The 27,008-nt window shown below is 49.6% G+C and overlaps 1 protein-coding gene across 1 annotated transcript in view; it reads right to left on the reverse strand.

Moving 5' to 3' along the window:
• NSG1 (neuronal vesicle trafficking associated 1) overlaps positions 1 to 24,507 on the reverse strand; it is a 132,062-nt gene extending 107,555 nt beyond the window's left edge. The window contains exons 1-2 of the mRNA XM_075333411.1: positions 24,258 to 24,507; positions 23,731 to 23,881 (exon numbers count right to left, since the gene is read on the reverse strand). Coding sequence (XP_075189526.1) covers positions 23,731 to 23,859 — 129 coding nt within the window. The 5' untranslated portion in view covers positions 23,860 to 23,881; positions 24,258 to 24,507. The remainder of the gene's footprint in view (positions 1 to 23,730; positions 23,882 to 24,257) is intronic.
• Between the last annotated feature and the right edge of the window lie 2,501 nt (positions 24,508 to 27,008).

The following is a 27,008-nucleotide window of genomic DNA, read 5'->3' on the forward strand; positions in this document are numbered from 1 at the left end:
GCCATGTCACAGCGGGGTCCCTCATTACTGAAGGTGCCGGTCGTAGCCGACATGGAGGGACTCTGGCTGGGCCCGTCCCCCGCACACGCTGAACCGGAGCAAACAAAGTGCTCCAGGCTGGGAGCGACGGCAACAGCAGCTGCGCAGGGAGATCGATGCCCGAGAGGGGTGTAGAGCGGATGTGCATGCCCGCATGAATATGGAGGAAGATGACCCGCAGCGAGCTACCATCGGAGTCCACAGCGGTGCACCATGTGAAGGTGGCACTAGAGCCCCGCGATTGAGGATGGACTGCTAAGCCGGCGGTTCTCCGCCTAAAAGTTGTCCCCGTTGGGACCACCAGTGTTTAAAGATGAGAATAAGTCCATGATAACCGTGAAAAGTCATCTGATTACCTGCTTGATTGAACCGGCCGTTGCCGGCACCGTTGTCCCCGTGGGGGAGTTGCATGAGGAACTGCTCATGGACAAGCCCGTGAACTTGCAGGGCAACCACAAACGTTAGTGGCATGTAAATAAGTTGAGTTACCGGTACCGTTTCCGCAATTGCCGCCTCCGGAGAGGCAGATTGGAGGGAGGGCCCGCAGTAGAGCAGGCTGGGGCCCAGCCACCACAGGGACCGGTGGCTACCCTCTGGAGGGGAAGGATAGATCCCGCTCAGGTGACTTGGTGCAGGACTGGGGTCAAGGGGTGCTGCCTGTTTTCTTAGGGGCAGCATCAGAGCCAGGTTGCTTGGGTGGGAGAGAGCGGAGACCGTAACCGTTAACCGTTAAAACTGTAACGTTAAAGAAATGTGCCTCCCGATGTGGAATGATGTTTTTCTACTTGTGTATATGTTACCGTTTTTTATCTTTACAGAAAAACAAAAGGAAAATAAAACCGGTGTTGGACGGGCAGCCCGAGGACGGTCTGCGTTTTGCTAAGGGGGAATGTGACGCCCGGGGCAAGCCAGGGGTCACAGGTCATGACACCACACGCACCCCACATTCCCTGCAGGAACACCAAGGTCAGACCAGAAACCCTTGTTGCCTTCCTCCAGGGGCTGATGTCCACACCAGGGGGTGGGCCAGGCGGTTGGCTCCACCCACCGAGGAGTACACAGCCCTGGAGGCGGGAAAACCAGGCAGATCAGTCTAGGGAGAGTGAGAGATCAGTTAGGGAAGTGAAGGAGTAAAGAGTGAAGTGGTAGAGGAGCAAGAGAAAAGAGCAAAGTGACAGTGTGAAGCCTGAAGTTGGTCCGGGTGTGTGCCCCGGACTGAGACAGCAAGGTTGACAGACGGCGGTGACCGTCTGCAGGAGAGATTGCTCAGAGGTTGCCGAAAGGACCGTGGACGGGTGGTGACCCGGCGGTACCGGAGCGGTATACAAAGAACAGTCAGCACCAGGGCAGGGGCCTTTCGGATCCCGGCAAGGCTAGGAGTCGCCATAATTTGCCAAATCCGTCACTGAAGGGGACCTCTGTCTCCCAACAACCAAGTCCCGTTTGAAGGCAACAGTCCAACCGTGAAGGGGAGACAACGCCACCGCCAAGGCACCAGTTTCCCAGGGCCAGCGCCTGCGGGCAAGAGAGGGGCTCCTCCGGCTCATATCCAAGCTGGGGAGCGGGTTACCGGTGGGAATCCATCGCTACCAACAGACTACACATAGGTGCAGGGAAGAGACCATCACCGTCAACTGCAGGGAATATCCGCATCGTAACCGTCCGAGGGACCCGTCCAACCAGCCGTTTGTTTACCGAGAACTGTGTCGTGTTTACTGGCTGAGTGAGTACCTCCGTGCCGTGCGGCACAGCGCTGCCCCTGCGCCCCTGCACCTCCACTGGCCCCATAACCCGCCTGTCCACCAATCCCCTACCCACGGAGGGGCGAATCAACAACTGGCTGCTCCATACCACCACTCCCGGGATCCCCAGCCAGAGCAGCGGTGGTGTCCACACAATCACCACAACCGTGGGTGGCGTCACGGACAATAAACTATCCCCACAACCAAACCCCTTTCACTCACGGGCGAGGAGCGCCGCTCGAGTCCCCGGGATCCGGCCCATCGCTCGAGCCACCAAGCAGCAGCAGGCCACAGCAGCAGCAGGCCGCGGCAGCAGCGGCAGCCGGACCCGAGCAGTGGGAGAGCGCAGCGTCCCCTCCTCCGCCCGCGACATTAGTATGCCTACAGGGGAGTGCTAACATGCTATTCAATGCAGCGTCATCAGCGGTGACAAGCGTACCTGTGTCCGCTGTGAACGCTGATCTGAATGCCCAACACTTCCAATCATGCGCAGTAGGAAGCTGGGTGTACACATCAGAGAGGTCTAGTATGCATGACCGGAAGTGCCCGGCACTCAGATCACCGTTCACAGCGGATACAGGTACTCGCATCACCGCTGGTGATGCTGCATTGAATAGCATGGTAGTACGCTCCTGTGTGCCTTCTAACATGCTAAGAGGGCGGACTAGTCTAGGGAAATAACGACCTTGGGACTAGTCCTTGGCCTCATTAGCATATCATAAAGGATCTTTAGAAATACTTTTTCTAAAGATCTCTTTATCTATGCTAGTGTATACAGGGACGGTTAGGCAGGGATTAGCAACATGCACCCAGAACTGCTCGTGGTTCTGTGTGCATATTGCACCTGACAGGTTTGTCGCGGGCGGGGAGGAGGGTGTCAGCACACTACGCTCGCCCCCTTCTGCTCGGGTCCGGCGGCCGCTGCTCAGTGGTGGCTCGAGCCGTAGGCCGGATCCCGGGGGTTTCTCGAGCGGCACTCCTCGCCCGTGAGTGAAAGGGGTTTGTTGGGTGCGGGGATTATTATAGTTCGTGACGCCACCCACGGTTGTGGTGATTTCACCACCGCTGCTCAATGCGGGGATCCCGGGGATGGTGATGCGGAGCAGCCAGGTGTTGTGTTGCCCCTCCGTGGGCAGGGGTTGGTGATCCCGGGGCCCGGTGATGGTTTGTGAGGTGCGGGGCCTGGTGGGCGCAGGGACACGGGGGCAGCGCTGTGCCTTGCGGCACTGTGGTACTCACTCAGCCTGAGACACGGACACAGTTTGTACGGTAAACCAAACGGCTGGTAGGACGGTCCCACAGACGGCTGCACCTGCACTCCCGGTAGGTGACGGTGATGTCCCTCTTCCTTGCACCTATGGTTGACTTGTGGTAGCGGTGGATTCCCTCCGGTTACCCGCTCCCCGACTACAATCTGGGCCGGAGGAGCTCTACACTTTGCCCGCAGGCGCTGGCCCTGAGAAACTGGTGCCTTGGCGGTGGCGGCGTGTCTCTACTTCAGGTTGGGCTGTTGCCTTCAATCGGGACTTGGTTGCTGGGGGATCTACGTCCCCTTCACTGACGGATTCGGCAAATTTGGCGACTCCTAGCCTTGCCGGGGTCCGAGAGGCCCCTGCCCTGGTGCTGACTGTCCTTCGGAACACTGCTCCAGACCACCGGGCACACAGCCAATGGGGTCCTTCCAGGAACTTCCAAACGGTCCCCCTCCAGACAGTCACCGCCGTCGCTGACCTTGCTGATCTGGCCCTACACAAAGCTGGACCCTTCAGGCTTTCCTTCCTTCTTGTCACCTCACTTGCTTTCCTCCTTTACCACTTTTCTACTTTCACTACTTGTTTACTCCTTCACTTAGCTCCTCACTCAAGCTCCCCCTGAGCTAATCTGCCTGGTTTCTCCCGCCTCCAGAACTGTGACCTCCTCGGTGGGCGGAGCCAACCGCCTGGCCCACCCCCTGGTGTGGATCATCAGCCTCTGGAAGAAGGCAACAAGGATTTGTAGTTTAGCTGTGATGTGCCTACCTGGAGTGTGGGGTGTGGTGGTGTTGTGACCTGTGACCCCTGGCTTGCCCAGGGCATCACATTCCCCCTTAGCAAAATGCAGACCGTCCGCGGGCTGCCGTCCTACACCGGTTTTATTTTTCTGAAAAAGATAACATTTGGAAAATCAACATATATACATTTTTAATAACTCTTCCCAAGACGGGAGGCACATTTCTTAAACGTTGCAACGGTTTACGGTTACGGTTTCCGCTCTCTCCCACCCAAGCAACCTGGCCCTGATGCTGCCCCTAAAACCCAGGCAGTACCCCTTGACCCACAGTCCAGCACACGGTACCCGAGTGGGATCTGTCCTTCCCCTCCAGAGGGTAGCCACCGGTTCCTTTGGTGGCTGGGCCCCAGCCTGCTCTGCTGAGGGCCCTCCCTCCAACCTGCCTCTCCGGAGGCGGCACTGCGGAAAACGGTAACGGTAACCAACATATTTACAAGCCACTAACGTCTGTGGTTGCCCTGCAAGTTCACGGGCTTGTCCATGGATAGTTCCCATGCATTTTTAAACGGTCCCCACGGGGACAACGGTGTCGGCTCCGGCCGGTTCAATCACTAAGCAAATCAGGTAACTGTTCGGTAATTATCATTTTCATCATCAGCAGAACTTTCAACTTTTCAACAAACAAACAACTCAGTGGTGGTCCCAACGGGGACGGTGCCACGGGCATCCGCTGCCCTACTCCGGTCCTTCTGCTGCTTCATCCGAGGGAGGGGGTGCAGAGCTCACCCTGCTCTCGTTGCTGCCCCTGAGCTTCACATCCAGGGCAAACCACCCCCTCTCTCCGCAGTGCCGGGTATACCGCACCATGTCCCCCGGTATGAGGTTACGGCCAGGATGCTCCTCGGGCAGATGGGCATTCACATCCCGCCGGGCCACAAACACTTCGGCCTCCAGGCCCGGTTCATATATAAATCCGTAGCCCCGGCGGATATCAAACCGCCTCACCTGCCCTTCATACAACGGGCCCCGGACACGGAAGGTCGCTTGCCGAAGATTTTCTTTCTCCCGAATGGCTCGGGCCACCAGCTCGGCTTTCCTTCTCTCCCTCTCCGCGATCTCCAGGCCCAGCTTTGTCGGCTCCCTATCCCAATATGGCGCTGCTGCCAGCGCCGGCGCACGGGTCGGGCCCCGCGGGACATCCAGAACGTTACCCACTGTCAGGAAGGTGGGCGGCGTATCCCGCGGTGTCATGGCCTTGGGCGCTGCCTTGCAGCAACAACCCGGCGCCACCTCAGCCGAGGTGTGGGGGATGGGCACAGGGGCTTTCCGCAGCTGGGCCTTCGGCTCGGAGCGGGTCATCGGCTCCGGCTCGGGAAACTGCTCGGGGACTGTCTCTGGCACAATCTTCGGGGCCTTCCATGGCAACACCTCCGGTTTGCTTCGGGCTCCGGCTACAGGTCGGTCCGCTGGGGCGGACGGGCTGGGTATCGCTACCGGTTGCGGTGGTAGCGGGCCTAGTGGCGGGGTCACGGCCCCCGAGACGGGTGGCGAGGGAGGCAATGGGGGGAGAGGGCTTGGACCGGGTCCCTCAGCCGCAGCGACTGGTCCCTCCGGGACATAGGGGCGTGGGTCACTCACCCTCCCTTCCTCCGCTTCCTCCTCGCGTCTCCGCACGGTGGCTATAACGTCCGCCATGTCGGTCTCCCACTCCTCCAAGAGGAGCTGCATCTTAACCTGCAGCCTTAGGTGGAGCTGCGCGGTCCGGATTTCCACCCACGCTGCGGTTCCCGGCGCGGGGGCCACGGTGTTTCGGGACGGCATCCACATGGTGACTTTCTCTTTTCCTTCCAGGAACGGTATACTTGCAGGGTCCTGGCGTCCCTGCTTTTATAGCTGCGACTACATGCCGCCAGCCGCCATCGCGTCCCCCTTAGCTCTTTCCGGCCCCTCCTCTCTCGGGGCGGGGTCTTGGCCTTCGCGCCTCTACTGCTCGAGAAGACGCTCGAGCGGGAACGTTTCGCGCCAAAGATGGCGGCTTCTGCAATTTTTCTGCCGGATACCTCCGGCGGTAACAAGGCGCACCTCTACCAGACGGCAGAGCGGTAAGATCCTGTTCGTGACGCCAAGTTGTCGCGGGCGGGGAGGAGGGTGTCAGCACACTACGCTCGCCCCCTTCTGCTCGGGTCCGGCGGCCGCTGCTCAGTGGTGGCTCGAGCCGTAGGCCGGATCCCGGGGGTTTCTCCAGCGGCACTCCTCGCCCGTGAGTGAAAGGGGTTTGTTGGGTGCGGGGATTGTTATAGTTCGTGACGCCACCCACGGTTGTGGTGATTTCACCACCGCTGCTCAATGAGGGGATCCCGGGGATGGTGATGCGGAGCAGCCAGGTGTTGTGTTGCCCCTCCGTGGGCAGGGGTTGGTGATCCCGGGGCCCGGTGATGGTTTGTGAGGTGCGGGGCCTGGTGGGCGCAGGGACACGGGGGCAGCGCTGTGCCTTGCGGCACTGTGGTACTCACTCAGCCTGAGACACGGACACAGTTTGTACGGTAAACCAAACGGCTGGTAGGACGGTCCCACAGACGGCTGCACCTGCACTCCCGGTAGGTGACGGTGATGTCCCTCTTCCTTGCACCTATGGTTGACTTGTGGTAGCGGTGGATTCCCTCCGGTTACCCGCTCCCCGACTACAATCTGGGCCGGAGGAGCTCTACACTTTGCCCGCAGGCGCTGGCCCTGAGAAACTGGTGCCTTGGCGGTGGCGGCGTGTCTCTACTTCAGGTTGGGCTGTTGCCTTCAATCGGGACTTGGTTGCTGGGGGATCTACGTCCCCTTCACTGACGGATTCGGCAAATTTGGCGACTCCTAGCCTTGCCGGGGTCCGAGAGGCCCCTGCCCTGGTGCTGACTGTCCTTCGGAACACTGCTCCAGACCACCGGGCACACAGCCAATGGGGTCCTTCCAGGAACTTCCAAACGGTCCCCCTCCAGACAGTCACCGCCGTCGCTGACCTTGCTGATCTGGCCCTACACAAAGCTGGACCCTTCAGGCTTTCCTTCCTTCTTGTCACCTCACTTGCTTTCCTCCTTTACCACTTTTCTACTTTCACTACTTGTTTACTCCTTCACTTAGCTCCTCACTCAAGCTCCCCCTGAGCTAATCTGCCTGGTTTCTCCCGCCTCCAGAACTGTGACCTCCTCGGTGGGCGGAGCCAACCGCCTGGCCCACCCCCTGGTGTGGATCATCAGCCTCTGGAAGAAGGCAACAAGGATTTGTAGTTTAGCTGTGATGTGCCTACCTGGAGTGTGGGGTGTGGTGGTGTTGTGACCTGTGACCCCTGGCTTGCCCAGGGCATCACATTCCCCCTTAGCAAAATGCAGACCGTCCGCGGGCTGCCGTCCTACACCGGTTTTATTTTTCTGAAAAAGATAACATTTGGAAAATCAACATATATACATTTTTAATAACTCTTCCCAAGACGGGAGGCACATTTCTTAAACGTTGCAACGGTTTACGGTTACGGTTTCCGCTCTCTCCCACCCAAGCAACCTGGCCCTGATGCTGCCCCTAAAACCCAGGCAGTACCCCTTGACCCACAGTCCAGCACACGGTACCCGAGTGGGATCTGTCCTTCCCCTCCAGAGGGTAGCCACCGGTTCCTTTGGTGGCTGGGCCCCAGCCTGCTCTGCTGAGGGCCCTCCCTCCAACCTGCCTCTCCGGAGGCGGCACTGCGGAAAACGGTAACGGTAACCAACATATTTACAAGCCACTAACGTCTGTGGTTGCCCTGCAAGTTCACGGGCTTGTCCATGGATAGTTCCCATGCATTTTTAAACGGTCCCCACGGGGACAACGGTGTCGGCTCCGGCCGGTTCAATCACTAAGCAAATCAGGTAACTGTTCGGTAATTATCATTTTCATCATCAGCAGAACTTTCAACTTTTCAACAAACAAACAACTCAGTGGTGGTCCCAACGGGGACGGTGCCACGGGCATCCGCTGCCCTACTCCGGTCCTTCTGCTGCTTCATCCGAGAGAGGGGGTGCAGAGCTCACCCTGCTCTCGTTGCTGCCCCTGAGCTTCACATCCAGGGCAAACCACCCCCTCTCTCCGCAGTGCCGGGTATACCGCACCATGTCCCCCGGTATGAGGTTACGGCCAGGATGCTCCTCGGGCAGATGGGCATTCACATCCCGCCGGGCCACAAACACTTCGGCCTCCAGGCCCGGTTCATATATAAATCCGTAGCCCCGGCGGATATCAAACCGCCTCACCTGCCCTTCATACAACGGGCCCCGGACACGGAAGGTCGCTTGCCGAAGATTTTCTTTCTCCCGAATGGCTCGGGCCACCAGCTCGGCTTTCCTTCTCTCCCTCTCCGCGATCTCCAGGCCCAGCTTTGTCGGCTCCCTATCCCAATATGGCGCTGCTGCCAGCGCCGGCGCACGGGTCGGGCCCCGCGGGACATCCAGAACGTTACCCACTGTCAGGAAGGTGGGCGGCGTATCCCGCGGTGTCATGGCCTTGGGCGCTGCCTTGCAGCAACAACCCGGCGCCACCTCAGCCGAGGTGTGGGGGATGGGCACAGGGGCTTTCCGCAGCTGGGCCTTCGGCTCGGAGCGGGTCATCGGCTCCGGCTCGGGAAACTGCTCGGGGACTGTCTCTGGCACAATCTTCGGGGCCTTCCATGGCAACACCTCCGGTTTGCTTCGGGCTCCGGCTACAGGTCGGTCCGCTGGGGCGGACGGGCTGGGTATCGCTACCGGTTGCGGTGGTAGCGGGCCTAGTGGCGGGGTCACGGCCCCCGAGACGGGTGGCGAGGGAGGCAATGGGGGGAGAGGGCTTGGACCGGGTCCCTCAGCCGCAGCGACCGGTCCCTCCGGGACATAGGGGCGTGGGTCACTCACCCTCCCTTCCTCCGCTTCCTCCTCGCGTCTCCGCACGGTGGCTATAACGTCCGCCATGTCGGTCTCCCACTCCTCCAAGAGGAGCTGCATCTTAACCTGCAGCCTTAGGTGGAGCTGCGCGGTCCGGATTTCCACCCACGCTGCGGTTCCCGGCGCGGGGGCCACGGTGTTTCGGGACGGCATCCACATGGTGACTTTCTCTTTTCCTTCCAGGAACGGTATACTTGCAGGGTCCTGGCGTCCCTGCTTTTATAGCTGCGACTACATGCCGCCAGCCGCCATCGCGTCCCCCTTAGCTCTTTCCGGCCCCTCCTCTCTCGGGGCGGGGTCTTGGCCTTCGCGCCTCTACTGCTCGAGAAGACGCTCGAGCGGGAACGTTTCGCGCCAAAGATGGCGGCTTCTGCAATTTTTCTGCCGGATACCTCCGGCGGTAACAAGGCGCACCTCTACCAGACGGCAGAGCGGTAAGATCCTGTTCGTGACGCCAAGTTGTCGCGGGCGGGGAGGAGGGTGTCAGCACACTACGCTCGCCCCCTTCTGCTCGGGTCCGGCGGCCGCTGCTCAGTGGTGGCTCGAGCCGTAGGCCGGATCCCGGGGGTTTCTCCAGCGGCACTCCTCGCCCGTGAGTGAAAGGGGTTTGTTGGGTGCGGGGATTGTTATAGTTCGTGACGCCACCCACGGTTGTGGTGATTTCACCACCGCTGCTCAATGAGGGGATCCCGGGGATGGTGATGCGGAGCAGCCAGGTGTTGTGTTGCCCCTCCGTGGGCAGGGGTTGGTGATCCCGGGGCCCGGTGATGGTTTGTGAGGTGCGGGGCCTGGTGGGCGCAGGGACACGGGGGCAGCGCTGTGCCTTGCGGCACTGTGGTACTCACTCAGCCTGAGACACGGACACAGTTTGTACGGTAAACCAAACGGCTGGTAGGACGGTCCCACAGACGGCTGCACCTGCACTCCCGGTAGGTGACGGTGATGTCCCTCTTCCTTGCACCTATGGTTGACTTGTGGTAGCGGTGGATTCCCTCCGGTTACCCGCTCCCCGACTACAATCTGGGCCGGAGGAGCTCTACACTTTGCCCGCAGGCGCTGGCCCTGAGAAACTGGTGCCTTGGCGGTGGCGGCGTGTCTCTACTTCAGGTTGGGCTGTTGCCTTCAATCGGGACTTGGTTGCTGGGGGATCTACGTCCCCTTCACTGACGGATTCGGCAAATTTGGCGACTCCTAGCCTTGCCGGGGTCCGAGAGGCCCCTGCCCTGGTGCTGACTGTCCTTCGGAACACTGCTCCAGACCACCGGGCACACAGCCAACGGGGTCCTTCCAGGAACTTCCAAACGGTCCCCCTCCAGACAGTCACCGCCGTCGCTGACCTTGCTGATCTGGCCCTACACAAAGCTGGACCCTTCAGGCTTTCCTTCCTTCTTGTCACCTCACTTGCTTTCCTCCTTTACCACTTTTCTACTTTCACTACTTGTTTACTCCTTCACTTAGCTCCTCACTCAAGCTCCCCCTGAGCTAATCTGCCTGGTTTCTCCCGCCTCCAGAACTGTGACCTCCTCGGTGGGTGGAGCCAACCGCCTGGCCCACCCCCTGGTGTGGATCATCAGCCTCTGGAAGAAGGCAACAAGGATTTGTAGTTTAGCTGTGATGTGCCTACCTGGAGTGTGGGGTGTGGTGGTGTTGTGACCTGTGACCCCTGGTTTGCCCAGGGCGTCACAGGTTCACTTTAATTTTGCAAAAAATGTATTAATTATGGGTGCCATTTTGACAAACTTGGTGCAAAAATGTCAACAAATATATAAAAGTGACTTATAAAAAAAGCAAATGATGAATCAAGGCCTGTGTGTATAAAGACTGAATGTCGCCTCGTCTCTATGTAGCATAATGTATGTGAAAATTGCAATGTTACATCATGTTATATGGGGTTTGTGTGTAGCCCCCATCAATAATCCATCTGAAGCCATAACCCATGTGGAGACTGGAGGTTTCCATTTCTGAACAGTGACGCTTAGATTTGGACACAAAATATGGACTTTTTGTGCAGTAATTCATCATACGACAGAGCTGAAGTGCGTTCAGTAGCGGGTATTGATTAGTAATCGAGGTCCTCTGTATATAAGGAGCCAGACGTAATACAGGAGACCCGGCTGATTGACTGCCATTGGTCATTCCACACAATTAGCTTGGTTAAGATAAATTACAGCAAGAGCAACAATTAATTACACTGCACAGATCATTTACTATCCGTGCTGTGTGCACCCGAACCTCAAAAGCGCTAAAAGATTGGGCCTTATTGAATGAAGCTGTCGAAAAGATAGACTGTCTTTGTTGCTCATAGCAACCAATCATAGTGCAGCTTTCATTTTCCCAGAGCAGTTTATGAAAGGAAAGCAGAGCTGTGATTGGTTGCTATGAGCAACAAAGATAGTTGTTTTATAAATTTGCACAGATATATAGTTGCGGTAAATTAGCAGTACGTCATTGTTGCAGTTTTCGGAAGAAAAAGAAGTCATTGTAGAAAATGTTGTCCTAGCTTTTTTTCTACGGAAACCCATGGTGACTTACCATAGCTTTAAAGGGGTTGCCCACTACCTTGACATTCATGGTCTATCCCTAGGATAGGTCATCAATGTCTAATCGGACAGGGTCCAACACCCCGCACACCCACTGATCAGCTGATCTCGGTCCCGGTCGCGGCTAGGTACTGCACACCCTTTTGATTAGAATGGGAGGCGGATGTGCAGTACCCGGCCGCTATCGGAAGATAGAGCAGCTCCGGAACTGAGCATTTCCGGCTGCCTGCTGCTGCCGCCGGGACCGAGATCAGCTGATTGGTGAGGGTGCGGCATGTCAGATCCCGGCCAATCAGACATTGATGACCTAGCCAAAGGACAGACCTTCAATGTCAAAGTAGGGGACTACCTCTTCAATATGTGGTTTATAACATTACAATTTTTCTTACTGATGTCAATAAAGGAAAACCATCACATACAAATACATCTCTGGGACTATCACTTAGTGGGGTCTCGGACCCCTATTCTCTGACATAGATTACAATGCTATGGAAATTAGACCCCATTCAGAAGTCTGATTTGCTGGATCTGTTCTTCCTCCGTTTTTTTTGGACGTGTGTTTGTTTTTAACATCATATAATATGGTTTTCTCGTATGCAAAAAAAAAGTGAAGATTTCTGAAGCTTCTCTTAGGCTATGTTCGCACAGTCGGTTTTTGCTGTTTTGTTTTTTTTCTTCAGCAAAATCTGTTCTCTTTTCAGTAAAAAAAAGCTGCATATTTTGCTGCAGTTTTAGTGTATTTGTCTACAGTACATTTTTAAATAAAGTTACTTTCATTCCCTAAAATGGCAGCAAAATGGCAGCAAAAAATGCAGCTGCGTTTTTTTCATTTTTCATTGCTTTCAATGGTGAAAAAGAGATTGGCATACTGCTTCTTTCAAAAATGCTGCAAATGCAAAGCAGTTTTCCATTTCAGTCAAGGAAAAAGTAGCAACTGTGTATATGTGTGCCGCCCTCGTTCCAGCAGCCGGGCTGCTCGGATCCGCAGCCAGATGTTAAAACCCTCCACGGGTAGGGGGAATGCCCCAGGACTCGGTGATGCTGTCTGGTGGGTGCCGTTGGGTGCGAAGGGGGTCACTTTCGTACTCACTCAGTCCAGTAAACTGACACCGACAACTGGATAAACCAAAGTTCTGGATACCGCTGCCGCTGAGGGGAGCTAGTTCGGGTCCTGTCACCAATGGTGCTGCCTGGTGATCCGTGACATTCCTACTGGCACTAAGTTCAGTTCTCTGTTGATCCCGGTAGTATGGAACTAGTCAGGTCCCGCTCCCCACTATGGCTAAGTGTGGGAGCTTGCTCTCAGGGTTTACGCTTGGGACTTCCTGGACCGTTTTAGTGGAAAGTCCTATCCCCCTCGTTGCGCTAGTACCCCGATTTTGGAGCGGGTGGAGAGCGGATCTTGAAGGCTCCATTCTCGTCGGGTAAATTGTCAGGTTGCCTGAAGCTATTCCCTGACCTAGGGTCCACGTACCCAGTCGTGCCCTGGTCCCAGCCCGGTGACGGTGCAAGGCCGCCGGCTGTCGTCGACAGTTCCGTGCCCCTTGCCACGATCTCTGCGACCAGGGGTCCAGCTCCTTCTAGGTCCAGACCACCGTCTGCTACCTAGATGTTTCCAAGGAGCCTGGCTCCTGACCTCCTCTCTCCTTCACGTCCAACACTTCAGTCCTCTACTCCTACTACTCCATTACTGCCACTCCTAACACTCCTGACCTCCCCTTAACCAACCCCTCAAGTGGGCGACCCTATTCCACTCAGGCCGTCCACTGGTGTGTCTGGTGGGTGTGGTGCAGAGTGTACCTAGGATTTTAATTAGCTGATGTAGGCAACACCATGTAGTTAGGAACCCATAACCAAGAAGGATGTAGATATTGCATGGGATGGCAGATTGTACAATACCCTGTGAGGACCTGATAGTCCAGGGGCGTCATATTTCCCCTTGGTTAAACGTAGCTTGTCCTCGAGCTACAGGACGTCAGAGATTTATTTATTTATTTTAACTGCAAAAATTGAAAAAAGGAACATTTTTATTTACAAAGATTCATCCTAAATTAGGGAGGCTTGGCACTAAAATGTTACTAAACTTTAGAGTTCGTTATTTCAATAGTGGAACGCTACCGGTTTGGTTAGTAGTGGAGGCTCAACCTGCTCCGTTGCAGCCTCTTCCTGCGACAGTCCAGTCCCAATGTCCTGGATCCCATTAACCCGCCACCCAAACAACCTGACCCGCTGCATACTTATTGTGGGTACGTGACTAGGTTAAGGTCCTGGGTGTTGCAAAAGACAACTCCGGTAGAAGTCCTGAGCAACCTGGTATCCGTTGCCCATTGCGCCAACCCCCACTGGGGCCCCCTGGTGCTGTCTACCAGCACTGCACCGTCCAAGGCCCTAATGGCCTTTTCCCTGGAACAAAGGGCGGAAAAAGGTTCAACAAAGAGGGCGCAGTCTACTTATAGCAGAACTTTCCTGTCACCTTCCATCAGGAACCCTTCAGCCGTTCCCCGACAGCCTCCTCCATTTGAACACTGGAGAATGTTCAACAAAGGTGACAGTCCACACAAAACTTTAAAACTTGCAGGTTCCGGTCCCTTTAAAGTTGGGCACCTCCTGGACACACTCTTGCAAAGTACCCTGGTAAACCTCAGCGACAACATATGGGCACCAGCACATCCATGGTAATGACTGAGATCTCTTCATCCGGAGTGGACTCTGCTTCCACCTCCATTATCTCTAATGCCATTAGTGCTTGTGATGACAGAGACATCCGACAGCCGTTTCCTCCAAAACGTAGCACCAATGCAGCTTGTGGAGTATTGGAAACTGAATCACCTTCCTCCATCTCCTCCGGTTCTGAGTCCACAGTAACCGGGTCAATCTGGTCAGAAGCTGTGGACTGGTCATTTCCATCAGGGGTCGAAGGATCTGCTGCTTGTGTTGCGGGCAGCATCTCGGGGTCGGCCGTGGTGGAGGGCGAAGGTGACAGTGGCTGAGTGCTTGCTGTGAGCGGGGGGTGGCTCGGATCCCATAGCCGCATCGGCCGGATTAGTGAAATCAACTGGGACTGGGTAATCGCTTACCCGCTCCTCTCGTGAGACTCCAATCTCACGGGTTTGCACCGCCGTGGCCGTCCTCCGCATCTCTGTCCATGGAGCTGCTCCAGGAGCTGTATCCTCTGCTGAACAGCCGGCAAACCGCAGTAAAACCGAATGCGGATTTCACTGCGGTTTTGGTGCGTTTTTTTTACTGCGGGTGCGGGATTCTTTCAGAGGGTCTGTTTTTTTCTTACGAAATAGTCACTTTCTAGTGCTCACATAGCCTAAATCTCTAAAATATGTGATCCAGACAATCCCTGACGGAAGAAACCTTATAATGAGGCAGTGGGAGACACTGTGGACACTGTCTGGCCTATGATCCAGCATAGTCTAAAAAGGTGTGCAGAAAAGCACAGTTGGCCACAGGTTTATGCACCTCTGTAAACCCAGACACCACTAAACAGACACCAAACGGAGCCAGGAGCAACTCTCATTAGTGAATGGATCTATCAGGAGACTTCATCTGGATCATGTGTTTTAGATATTTAGATGGAAACCCAACCCCGATGTTAGTACTCGGGGTAGAACACCGGCTACATGTGAACTGATCAAAAATGTTCTGTACGCCAAAATGCCACCAATAAAAGCTTCAGCTATACCCACAAAAAACAAGTCCTCACTTAGGTCTGTCATCTGCTAACAGATATATAGGGGGTGTTCAAGTTACTGGTAGCACAAAGCCTCGGGAAAAGCAACATGGCTCCCACCAAAAGAAATCTAGACCATAGCTACGCTCTTAAATCCAAATGCCCCCTGTGACGACAGCGTCTGACCACCAGTGGGGGGGAACTGTTCTTAAGTAGGCCAGACATATTGTTCCTTTGTTCAGTAAATCATGAGAAGTTAGAAATTATTTTATGTCAAAGTGATCAATGCCTTATTGTCTGTTAATTGCAGATTGTCTGTTAAATGTGAATTTCCTCCGCCCTTTTGATTACATAACTGAGGAAAATTACGCAGTCAGTTTAAACTAGCGACCAATGAGAGAACAGCCGTCTCCCACCAATCTTGTAAGACGAAATACCCTGAAATGAGAACTAAGGGATATAAAAGAGGCCTTGCTCTTGTCACCAGTTTGTTATTACACAGGACTTCAGCTTAGGAGCCACGGTTCCAGCTGTAGGATCACAGAACTGCTTCACTGCTCAACGCTAAGCCTATGAATTCATTTGGAGAACCCAGGTTGGGTCAGTTCAGTCACCTGGTCACTCAGCTTCCTAAGCTTGCCACTGTCTCCTATCAGTGGGTGTCCGCCAAAAGCTGCTGGCTAGGATATTTGGACCTGGATGCCCCAAATTCACAAAGATTCTAATCTCTGTCAGGCCAATGGAAGAGAGTACTCTGTCCCTTGTATCATCTTGTGTTCTTCCTGTGAATGTACGATATGTTTTTGCCTGTTGGTGAACAAATAAAGTCTTACCAATGTGTGGTTCCTTCACTGTGTTGTTCCTGTGTTGTCTGAGTAGTGTTCTGCTCACATGGAAGGAGTGTGTGTGTTTAATGAGATGAGCCCTGGTCAGTGCAGTCTTTCTGGAGACAACCAGGCCAGCGGACGAGAGCACCCACTGACCCTCGTGTCTCTACACCCCGTCCATTCTGAGCCCCAAAATGTGCCTACACCGCAGTTAGTATCCACATGCTTGACATTAACGTATTGAGGAGAGACCACTTATTTTACAGGTGGTTTCTGCTGTTTTAGCGCCATAGCAGATTTTCAAATACAACATGGCGCCTACAGTAGACTATTCCTTCCAAATCTGGGCTCAAACAACTCTCCTTCCCATCCAAACCCTGCTGTGAGCCCAAAACAGTAGTTATCCACCATATATGAGGTATTGGTGTACTTTGGAGCAATTGCACAACAAATTGTATGATCCATTTTTCCTGTTATCCTTCTCAAAAAGAACAATTTGGTGCTAATGCAACATGTTTATGGGAAAACTGTGATATTGTTTATTTTTACAGCTCAATAGCATACAATTCTATGAAGCACCTGTGTGTTCAAGGTGCTCACATACCTCTAGATAAATTCCTTGAGGGGTTTAGTTTCCAAAATGGGTTTTTTTGTGGGGGATTCTGCTTATAGGCACCTCAGAGGCTCTGCAAATGTGAAATGGCATCTGCTATCAATTCCAGTCGATTTTCTTTTCCGAAAGTCAAATGGCGCCTTTTCCCTTTCCGAGCCCTGCCGTGTGTCCAAACAGTAGTTTTCCTCCACATATGGGATATTTTTGAGGGTTTATGCTGTTTAGGCACATCAGGCGCTCTGCAAATGGGACATTGCGTCTGCTATCAATTCCAGACAATTTTGCTTTCCAAAAATCAAATGGTAGTCCTTCACTTTCCGAGCCCTGCACGTGCCGAAACAGTAGTTTTCCTCCACATATGGGGTATTTGTGTACTGTAGAAGTTGCACAAGAAATTGAATAGTCCATTTTCTCCTGTTACTCTTGTGAAAATGCAAAACTTTGGCTTAAACCAACCTTTTTGTGGAAAAAAAGTACATTTTTCATTTGTTTCTTTCCACACTGGTTTAATTCCTTTGAAGCACCTAAAGGGTTAGTAAACTTCTTGGATGTGGTTTTGAGCAGTGTGAAGTATGTAGTTTTCAGAATGGTGTCACTTTTGGGTATTTTTTGTCACCTAGGTCCCTCAAAGCCACTTCAAATGTGATGTGATCCCTAAAAAAATTGTTTTTGTAAATTTTGTTGGAAAAATTTAAAAAGCTAATAGGTTTTAACCCTTTTTAACCTCCAACAAAAAAAAAATATTTAAAAAAATAATACAGTAGACATGTGGTAAATGTTATGTTTTTTTTTTTCTGCTCTGTTACAGCCTGCTTATGATTGGCCAGCATTGTACAGGGAGAAAAATACACCCCCCCAGTGATTTTTTTTTTTATTTTAATGTCTAAGTGGATGTTAAGTGTCAAATGATTGCTATTATATCTGCAACTAAAGGCTGCTTTACACACAGCGACATCGCTAGCGATGTCGCTGGTGAAAGCACCCACCCCCGTTTGTTGTGCGTCACGAGCATATCACTGCCTGTGGCACACAACATCGCTAGGACCCGTCACATGTACTTACCTGCCTAGCGACGTCGCTGTGGCCGGTGAAGCGCCTCCTTTCTAAGGGGGCAGTTCGTGCGGTGTCGGAGCGATGTCACACAGCAGCCGTCCAATAGAAGCAGAGGGGCGGAGAGCATCTGCAGGAAAGTCACGCCCACCTCGTTGCTAGAGGACGCAGGTAAGGTGTTGTTCCTCATTCCTGGGGTGTCGATGTGTGCTGCCTCAGGAACGACGAACAACCTGCGTCCTGCAACAGCAACGATATTTGGGATTAGAACGACGTGTCAACGATCAACGATTAGGTGAGTAATTTTGATCGTTAGCGGTCGTTCGTACGTGTCACACGCAACAACGTCGCTAACAAGGCCGGATGTGCGTCACGAATTCCGTGACCCCAACGACATCTCGTTAGCGATGTCGTTGCGTGTAAAGCCCCAATTAGAGTAGAACTTTTTCTTTTTTTTTTTAAGTTTTATTCTGTTCTCCACGCACTAGTACATTGTATGTCCGGTGCAACATGAAAAATTTGGTGAAAGGTCCCGACAGCAGATTTCTGCTATGTAGTGTGACAGCGCCATGATGTAGTGGAAAAGAGCCTGATGACAGCAATGAGTGATCTCTTGTGCTGTATTTTGCTATATCGGTACCATCTGTGTTTTATTAGCAGGAGATTATTAATACAGAACTAGGTGTCTTGTGCTGACTAGTCCAACCACGCACCCAGAACTGATTAGCAGTTCTCTGTCAGAATGCAATGTACACATGAAAGCTGTGGTGTGGGCGGGTTATACACAGCTCAACAACTGAGATCAGCAAAAAAGAAAACTGTGATACTCATCATTTCTGCACCCAGTAAACTGAGTGGTACTTCGTTGTAATAAGAGTCTCTGTCCCTACCTCCATGATGCTGTCAGATTAGATAGCAAAAACCTGCCGACAGATTTCCTTTAAAGAAGTTTTCAGGTTTTGGAATGACCCTGGCTATCCTATACTCACCCTCTTCAGGGCCAGCGCAGTCTCCATTGCTGCGCCTGGTGTCTGTTATTGTCTCCAGTGCTGACCTCACTTTGATAGCGCTGCAGCCAATAACTAAGCTCAGCGTTTTCCCGAGCAAAGAGTATGAGTTGCTCAAAGTGGCTGCGCTCGCTGATTGCCTGCAGTGCTGTCAACAACAGGATGTCAAAAATAGACACCGAGAGCAGTGGCGGAGACTCAGCGCTGGACCCAAAGAGGGTGAGTAAACCACTGATTTAACACAAAAAAAAATCCTTCACTTAGGGAGTAAGATTTTCTGAGACTGGAAAACCTCTGTAAAGTTCTATTAATCCTATAACTCACATTTCACAAATATAATGCTAGAACTAACGGTACTGGCAGAGCAAATAAAGAGGAGGAGGTGAATCATCTACCTTGGTGATCATTACTGACTCAGCAATGGCTGCCATTAGTTTAGAAATTAAACATCTGTTGAACGATACCTCTGGTGCTGAAGAGTGTAATTGTCATAGATGACAGACAGTCGTGTGGTTTCTGGCAATAGAAGTTCACAACGTTTGGTTGTACAGAATGCTCCCTGAATTTCTATTGTTCCTGCTGTCAGTATTCATTGGTATAGGAAGCTTTCCTGCTGGATTTTCATCTCTCTCCCTTTTGGACTTAGCAGGAGCTCACCTTCCATCCCGCTGCTGATTATCAGTATTCTCTTAGTGCTTAAATAATCTCTTCTTCCCTGGACAGGTGCTGGTGATATTATTCAGCTCTTTCTAGCTCTGGTTGCCAGTAGGTGGCTTACTCTCATCTGTAGTATCATTGCTGAAGCTGTGCTGAACTCCTGCCTGAGTCACCTGTGGATAAGTAATTCATGCTTTTTCCCCCTTGTGTCTTCCTTTAGCGTTTAGTGGGGTTGATGAAGAGCTCCTCCCACCCATGCCCTATTTAGGGTCCAGCACTACGGATTCCTAGAATCAGGTATCCAGCTTGGCACATAGGTGCAGAACCTATCTAGGGTGGTGAGGGACCCCAGGGACCAGGAGAAGGTTTGGTTATGGGTCACCATCTCCCCCTTCCTTAGATGCAGGAGTCTCCTTCCCTTACCTTTCGCCGCTCGCTTGGCACTTGCCCGTACCTAGCGTAACATTAATATTAAAAGAGTTCACATTAAGGACTTAAAGTTAACCTGTCAGGTCCTATATGCAACCAGGACCACAAGCAGTTCTGTGTGCATGTTGCTAATCCCTGCCTAACCGTCCCTGTATACACTAGAATAGATAAAGAGATCTTAGAAAAAGTATTTCTAAAGATCTTTTACCATATGCTAATGAGCTTGGGGACTAGTCCCCTGGGCATTGCTTCCCTTGCTAGTCGGCCCCATTAGCATGCTAGTACGCCCCTGTGGGCATACTAACGTCCTAATAAATGCGCAGCGTCAGAGGATGACCTGACTCACCTTTCCGCCACCCGATGCTGGATTTTGGCTCAGTGCACATGATCCCGGAGTTTTGGTTATGCGCACTGCTTCAGTTTGAAGCCAGGACACGTACACCCGGCTTCATAGTGCGCATGACCGAAATTCCAGGGTCATGCACACTGAGCCGAAATCCAGCTTCTGGCGGCGGAAAGGTGAGTGAGATTATCCTCTGATGCTGCGCATTCATTACCATGTTAGTAGCGTGCTACATGCTAATGGGGCCATCTAGTAAGGGAAACACCACCCTTGGGACTAGTCCCCGCGCTCATTAGCATACGATAAAAGATATTTAGAAATAGTTTTTCTAGAGATCTCTTTATCTATGCTAGTGTATACAGGGGCGGTTAGGCAGGGATTAGCAATGGGTGCATATTGCACCTGACAGGTTCCCTTTAAACTAATTAGACTTTATTAGAGCGCTATTAAGAGTACACAGCCAGTGTCAGACTGGGGCGGCAGCGGCCCACCGGTAACATTGACTCTGGGGTCCCACTAATAAGCTGCATGCAAATATTACATTCACAAATTTACCTATGCTTCTATATAATAATATACTGGGTAGTGTGTAAAATGAATGATGAGCTGATTCCTTTGATACCTTTCCTACTGATTATGTTGGGGGAGTAAGTGACATATTAGCGCAGAAGGGCCCACCAGAGAATTCTCCAGTTCTCCTGTGGGCCGGTCCAAGCCCAGCCTTACATTTCTGGGTGATTTATACAATTTTATAAATATAGTGGAAGTCTTTGGAGGATTTAGAAGTTATAGAGGAAGGTCCATCATCTATGAGCCACAGAGGAGTGTCTAATTCAAAACTACCTCTTTTTTTGATAGACTAGGACCACCCATGTATGGCATGATTGGCCATTTACGTGAACAACCGCCATTTAATACTACATCGGTAGCAATTGATTGCCGGAAGCTTTCAGGTCTGCAGACCTTCAGCCATTGTGTGATTGGCAGACCCTTGTGGGATAATCCCACTGTTTTTTTTTGGGGGGGGGGGTTCCACCACCCAAGACTAAAGTGAGGTGTGGTGATAAAAGGTGAAAACACCAGAAGGTGAGTATAAAAATGGGGGTCAGGGGGCTTAGATTAATGGCAGCGAAACACAAACAAAAGGCTTGAGTGGGGTTTTAAGGAACTCAACCAATAGCTACCAATCAGCGTCCACAGTCACTTCATAGATGTGGATTAAACATCATAATCAATCAAAATTAATAACTATTTCAGGACAAGAAAGCCATTATCCTCATCTGTACAGCAGCCTTTCCTTTGTCACCATGACTCACCAAATTTAACAGAGGTAGCAGAGCTCTACTTGTTAATGCAGCAGAGCAGAGTCTGTAATCAGGATGAGCGCTTTGCCGTTTTACATAGGACTGCTGGTAAATGTGCATTACCTAATGTCAGCTGTGTGATATCTGTAAACTGGACTGTATCTATAAATGGATGATGGTGGATGAGACCACTGGGTGACATCACCAGGTTTATAAATAAGGCGGCTCGCCGGCCAGGACTGCAATCCAACTGCAATATCCTGGAGATTATATATTATTAATATTATTATCATGGTGCAGTAGAGACACGTACAATGAGCCAGGACTGAGACCGGATACACTATTAAAGAAACAATAATCCTAAAAGCTGCTATAATAATGCAGCGTTATAACACGACATGCTAATATCTGTCACACGGATGGAATGGCTCCTAGAGGTATGAGACAACAATTAGTGATTATGATGGGGGAGGAATTCCTCTAGGCTTCCAGTCACTAATCAACGCCTACGAGGGCCAGAGCCTGAAACTGACGCGGGGGATGGAATAATATACCTAAGGGGGGACGCCTGCAAAACTAATGATATAACACCTACAGAAAGCAAGTGCAACAAATGTAATTGGAAAATAATGCATACAATTTAAAAGGAGTACGGGTCATAATTACCCCCCCACCCCCCTCTAAGAAAAAGGGGCACTTTTCAGTTGCATCAGCACTACCAATCCTTTATGATTACTGGAATATTAACATGTACTATTTCACAATTAAGTTTGTAGTATTTGATTTCTGTAGGTGTTATAATCCAATAGGGCTAACTTTGTCTGAGGTGGCTGATAACAGGGAACAATAGATTATATGTGCCTACACAATACACAAGTGTCCCTTCAGATTCAAAACCAGGTGAGAAATATACAGGATGGCGAACATCTGTAGGGAATTGCAGCAGATACGTATACAGTTGCAAAATAAAAATAAAAATAGAATAATGCAAAAAAAATATATAAAATAAATATAATATAATATATATATATATATATATGTAATATATATTTGTGTGTTTGTGTGTATATATTATATATATATATTTTTATATATATATATATGTATATATATATATATATATATATATGTATATATATACAAAAAAATAAACAAAAATATTTATGTTGAAAAATGAAGCAAAAAATATATGGAGAAGTAAATAATATAGTGTACAATGATAAATTAAATTAATAATAATTATAAATATATTGAAAAATAAAGGAAATAAATATCTAAAATACTTTGTTATTTTGTTTTTGATATATATATATATATATATATATATATATATATATATATATATATATATACATATATATATATGTGTGTGTGTGATAAAATTTAATAAATACATATATAATAAAATTTTATTTGTTTTTATTTTTTTCCTTTATTTTTCTATAGGTTTGTAATTATTAATTAATTTATTACATATTTTTCTAGATATTTTGTCTTCGATACATATATACAGTATATACACACACACACACATATATATATATTTATATATATATATATATATATATATATATATATATATATATATATAAAAATTAAATAATTAAAAATATATAGAAAAATAAAAGAATAATAATTTAAAAAAACAAAATATGTATATATTTTGTTTTTTACTTATTTTCTGTAATTATTATTCTTTTATTTTTATTTATATATTATATATATATATATATATATATATATATGTATATAAAATAAATAATATTTTTGTTATTAATTCTTTTATTTATTTCCCTGTTATTTTTCTTCTGAAAACATTAAAATGAACTATTGGAATCATAGAGAAAATAATAATTGCAGACCCTATATTCTTGCACCATTCCATGCGGTGCAGCACTCCCCAACCTAGGTGACATAATACTCATCTGTAGCATCCAAACATGTCTGGAATAGCAGGACCACAGTAATCAATCACACCAGCAAAGAAAAAGAAGAAAGGGGCATATAACAATGCGGCTATGTGACATTGGGGGGTCTGTGTAAAGCTGGGTATTAACCCTATAAACAATGGTTTCAGCTCATGAAATAACACAAGTCATGAACGCATAGGACTAATGGGGGTCATAAACTCACCTCTGGACATTAGGTAACGTGTCCAGATCCCTTTTTGTAAGATACATTGTATATAATAGTATTATGCGAGGTGAAACAATATCAGAAGAAGCTCAGCTTTTCGTGAATTTTTTACAAGGGTATCTTAGGTATTTTTGCAGTGTTTTTTGTTCACCTAGTCCTAGAGCTTTTTGCTTTGGAACAATGGGTAAAAATCCACAAAAGCAACAAAGAAAATCAACGTTTGTACTGTGATTCATATTTTTTTTTTTACCGACCTCAAGCCAACATTGGGCTGACGCAGCTTTTGTTGCAAAATTGTTATTTCACAAACATACCCAACCTAATGCCAGTCCACTGCATCAACCGGGTGCCCATTGTCTACCAGACCAAGTCTAATAAGGATGGATGAGCTGCACCTGCCGGTGCCCATCTTTACGTATCCCCCCACCCCCCTTCTGTATGTACCTTGTCTGGGGGCGGGAACTGCAGCTGATTGACATCCAGAGGGGTCATCAATGGGATGGTGTCAAATCCATCTTCACAGATAGGAGGCTTTGTCCCCTTCTCGGTGAAATTATTGCCCAGCTTCACCATTCTCTTGAACTATTCGGCGCCCCTGGAAAGCAAATCACAGCATAAAGTCTCGGCAAAGGCAACTCCACCTTTCGCTGCCACCAGGGATGTGGACAATGAATTACAGTAATGAGGAGCCCCCAGATGCTGAACAAAAGCCGTAACTCAAAAGAAGAAGAAGAAGAAAGAGCGAAAAGAGGGGAGGAGGAGGTGGGCGAGCTGCTTACACATATTCTGGGAGGATAGAGGATAACGTTACCCCTTTTGGCTGCTGCGCAATCCCACACCGAGCATCATCCCCATCAGATTGCTACTGGTTAATAATGCAAAGCCTTTTTATCATCAGGACAGATTGCAAATGATGGCCTTCAAGACATCTACTATTGATTATATGGATAAAAAAAGGATGCTTCACTCACCAAGGGAGGATGAGATGCAATACCTGCTGGTCCCCTTCTCCTTTATCTGTAGGGTGGGCACTAGCAGTGGGGGCTCTTCTAGGTAGGGTCTTTGTGTGGACAGCTGCAGATGAGAGCTGGAGACAGGGTGCTGCTGGGTTGACACTTACTGATAGCTAGATTTGCATGGACCCATGGGTTTGCAGCTTAGAGGCTGCCGCTGAATCCAACACAAAGAAGCCCCCTGGAGGCCACCATCAACTCCTCCTCCCTTCCTCCTCCTGTCCCTCCCTTGTAACTGGTGCAAACCATCATCCCATCCCCACCACAAGCACCTTCTACCCAGGTCGTGCCTGATCCTTGGGTTTTAATATTGTGGAATAATCAAGCACGGTTAACTCTTTCAGGGCTGCTGTGGTCAAAGCAAATAGCTTTGTCGTTTGCTGGTGCGTGAGGTGGTGGTGAAATCAATAGGTCACAATGAGGTGGGGAGTAAATGGAGGTAATGAAATGGCCATGCATTTTTGTGCAATATGATGAAAGACACGATGATGATTCCCAATAAATAATCCAAGGATATAATTGTTATGCAAAGTATTTGGCGCGCACCTTATCGTTTGCTGTAAACACGGCTCACACTGAATTATTCGCCATGAGCATTTGTAGAAAATTGGAGACACATGAAGCTACTGTATTGGCCCATGTCTATGGTGCCGCCATGTGCATGAGACCTTAGGGTCAAGTCTTAGTACAAGACAGACAGGGAGAGACAGACAGGGAGAGACAGACAGGGAAAGACAGAGAGGGAGAGACAGACAGGGAAAGAGACAGACAGGGAGAGACAGACAGGGAGAGACAGACAGGGAAAGAGACAGACAGAGAGAGACAGATAGGGAAAGAGACACACAGGGAGAGACAGATAGGGAAAGAGACACACAGGGAGAGACAGATAGGGAAAGACAGACAGGGAGAGACAGACAGGGAAAGAGACACACTGGGAGAGACAGACAGGGAGAGACAGACAGGAAGAGACAGACAGGGAAAGAGACAGACAGGGAAAGAGACAGACAGGGAAAGAGACAGACAGGGAAAGAGACAGACAGGGAGAGACAGATAGGGAAAGAGACACACAGGGAGAGACAGATAGGGAAAGAGACACACAGGGAGAGACAGATAGGGAAAGACAGACAGAGAGAGACAGACAGGGAAAGAGACACACAGGGAGAGACAGATAGGGAAAGTAAGACAGGGAGAAACAGAGAGCGACAGATAGGGAGACAGATGGACAGATGGATTGAGAGAGACAAAGACAGACACAGAGAGACAGAGAAAGAGATGAATTGAGACACAGAAAAAGAGACAGAGAGACAGACAGAGATGGGTAGAGAAACGGATAGAGAGAGATAGACGGACAGAGGGAGAGCACGAGAGAGACAGACAGAGAGGGAGACAGACAGAAAGACAGAGATGGAGAAAAACAGAGAGGGAGACAGGCAGGGAGAGAGACAGACAGAGGCAGACAGGGAAAAAGACAGATGTAGAGAGAAACAGAGAGATGGCAAAAGACATAAAGGGAGACAGACCGAGAGGGAGACAGACAGAGACACACTTAGTCACTATCCCATGTAACGCCGGGTATTACAGCTAGTGTGTGTGTGTGTGTGTGTGTGTGTGTGTGTGTGTGTGTATATCCCTAAAGATCTGAAGGCTGTGATATAATTAATAAAAAATACATTCACAGACACTTGCAGGTGTATAAAATGGTATATTACTAAGACATACCATTACCTTATGATCAGTGGGGGTCAAACCTCTGGGTCCTGATAATGAAAAAGCTGCAGGGACTATCAACGTTTTTTTCAGTACCCGCCAGCCACCACCTGCACAGGAAATGCAGCGCAGTTCCATTTAATTGAATTGGGATGGTTGCAGTTTCCTGCACAGCTTGGCGGGTAGTACCACTGTACAGGGACAATAATGCAAGGATAGCACTATATCTGCTTTGTTTTTAGGATCTTTATATCTCCAGACTTCAGATTCTGTTAAAATAGAAAAGGATACCTTAACGCAGTGCCATACCAGTAGATTAACGGTTGCCTCTGGCACCTGATGGACTGCATTCAATTGCAAAGGGGTTTCTACAAAGGTTTCTGTTCTTTTTAAATGGTCACAGTCATTTCAACACAGTTTTCATAATAAAAAAAGTTTTAATGCTTCTTAAAAGGAAAATCTGATTCTTTCTACACTTATGAGCCACTTCTCCACCGTACATGTTTTATTATACTCCACCTTACATGTTTTATCATACTTTTTAGAGAGGGGAGGATGAATGAGAAGCACTTAGCACAGTGAGAAGTTGGGTATACACAGGTAGATAGTGCTGCAGCTTCAACCAACTATTTTTCCACAGTCCAGAGCTGTATTCACAGCCACACCGCTCAGTACTGCTGTATAGTGTCTTCCATGTTGCTGCTGCTTATGAACTTGTGCTTAACAGAATAAGAAGAACAGGACTTCCTCATCTCTCTATGCTCATTTTCTATAAAATATATATATGAGAAATCAGTGCAGCCAGTTTCTACCTACTAGCTCAGAGGCAACTGAACATTAAAAATAAAGCTTACAAAGGGAAAAACTGGTGAAAAATGCAAGCTACAAGTCATATAATGGCCAGAAATAGTTATTCCTCATGTCAAATTCTTCTGAAGGCCTCTGAAATGATAGCCTTCTTTTCTCATGAACTATGACAGAATCTGCTATGAAGGCTCCAAA

This window comes from Anomaloglossus baeobatrachus, chromosome 1 (genome assembly GCF_048569485.1).
Source record: "Anomaloglossus baeobatrachus isolate aAnoBae1 chromosome 1, aAnoBae1.hap1, whole genome shotgun sequence".
Classification (NCBI taxonomy): Eukaryota; Metazoa; Chordata; class Amphibia; order Anura; family Aromobatidae; genus Anomaloglossus; species Anomaloglossus baeobatrachus.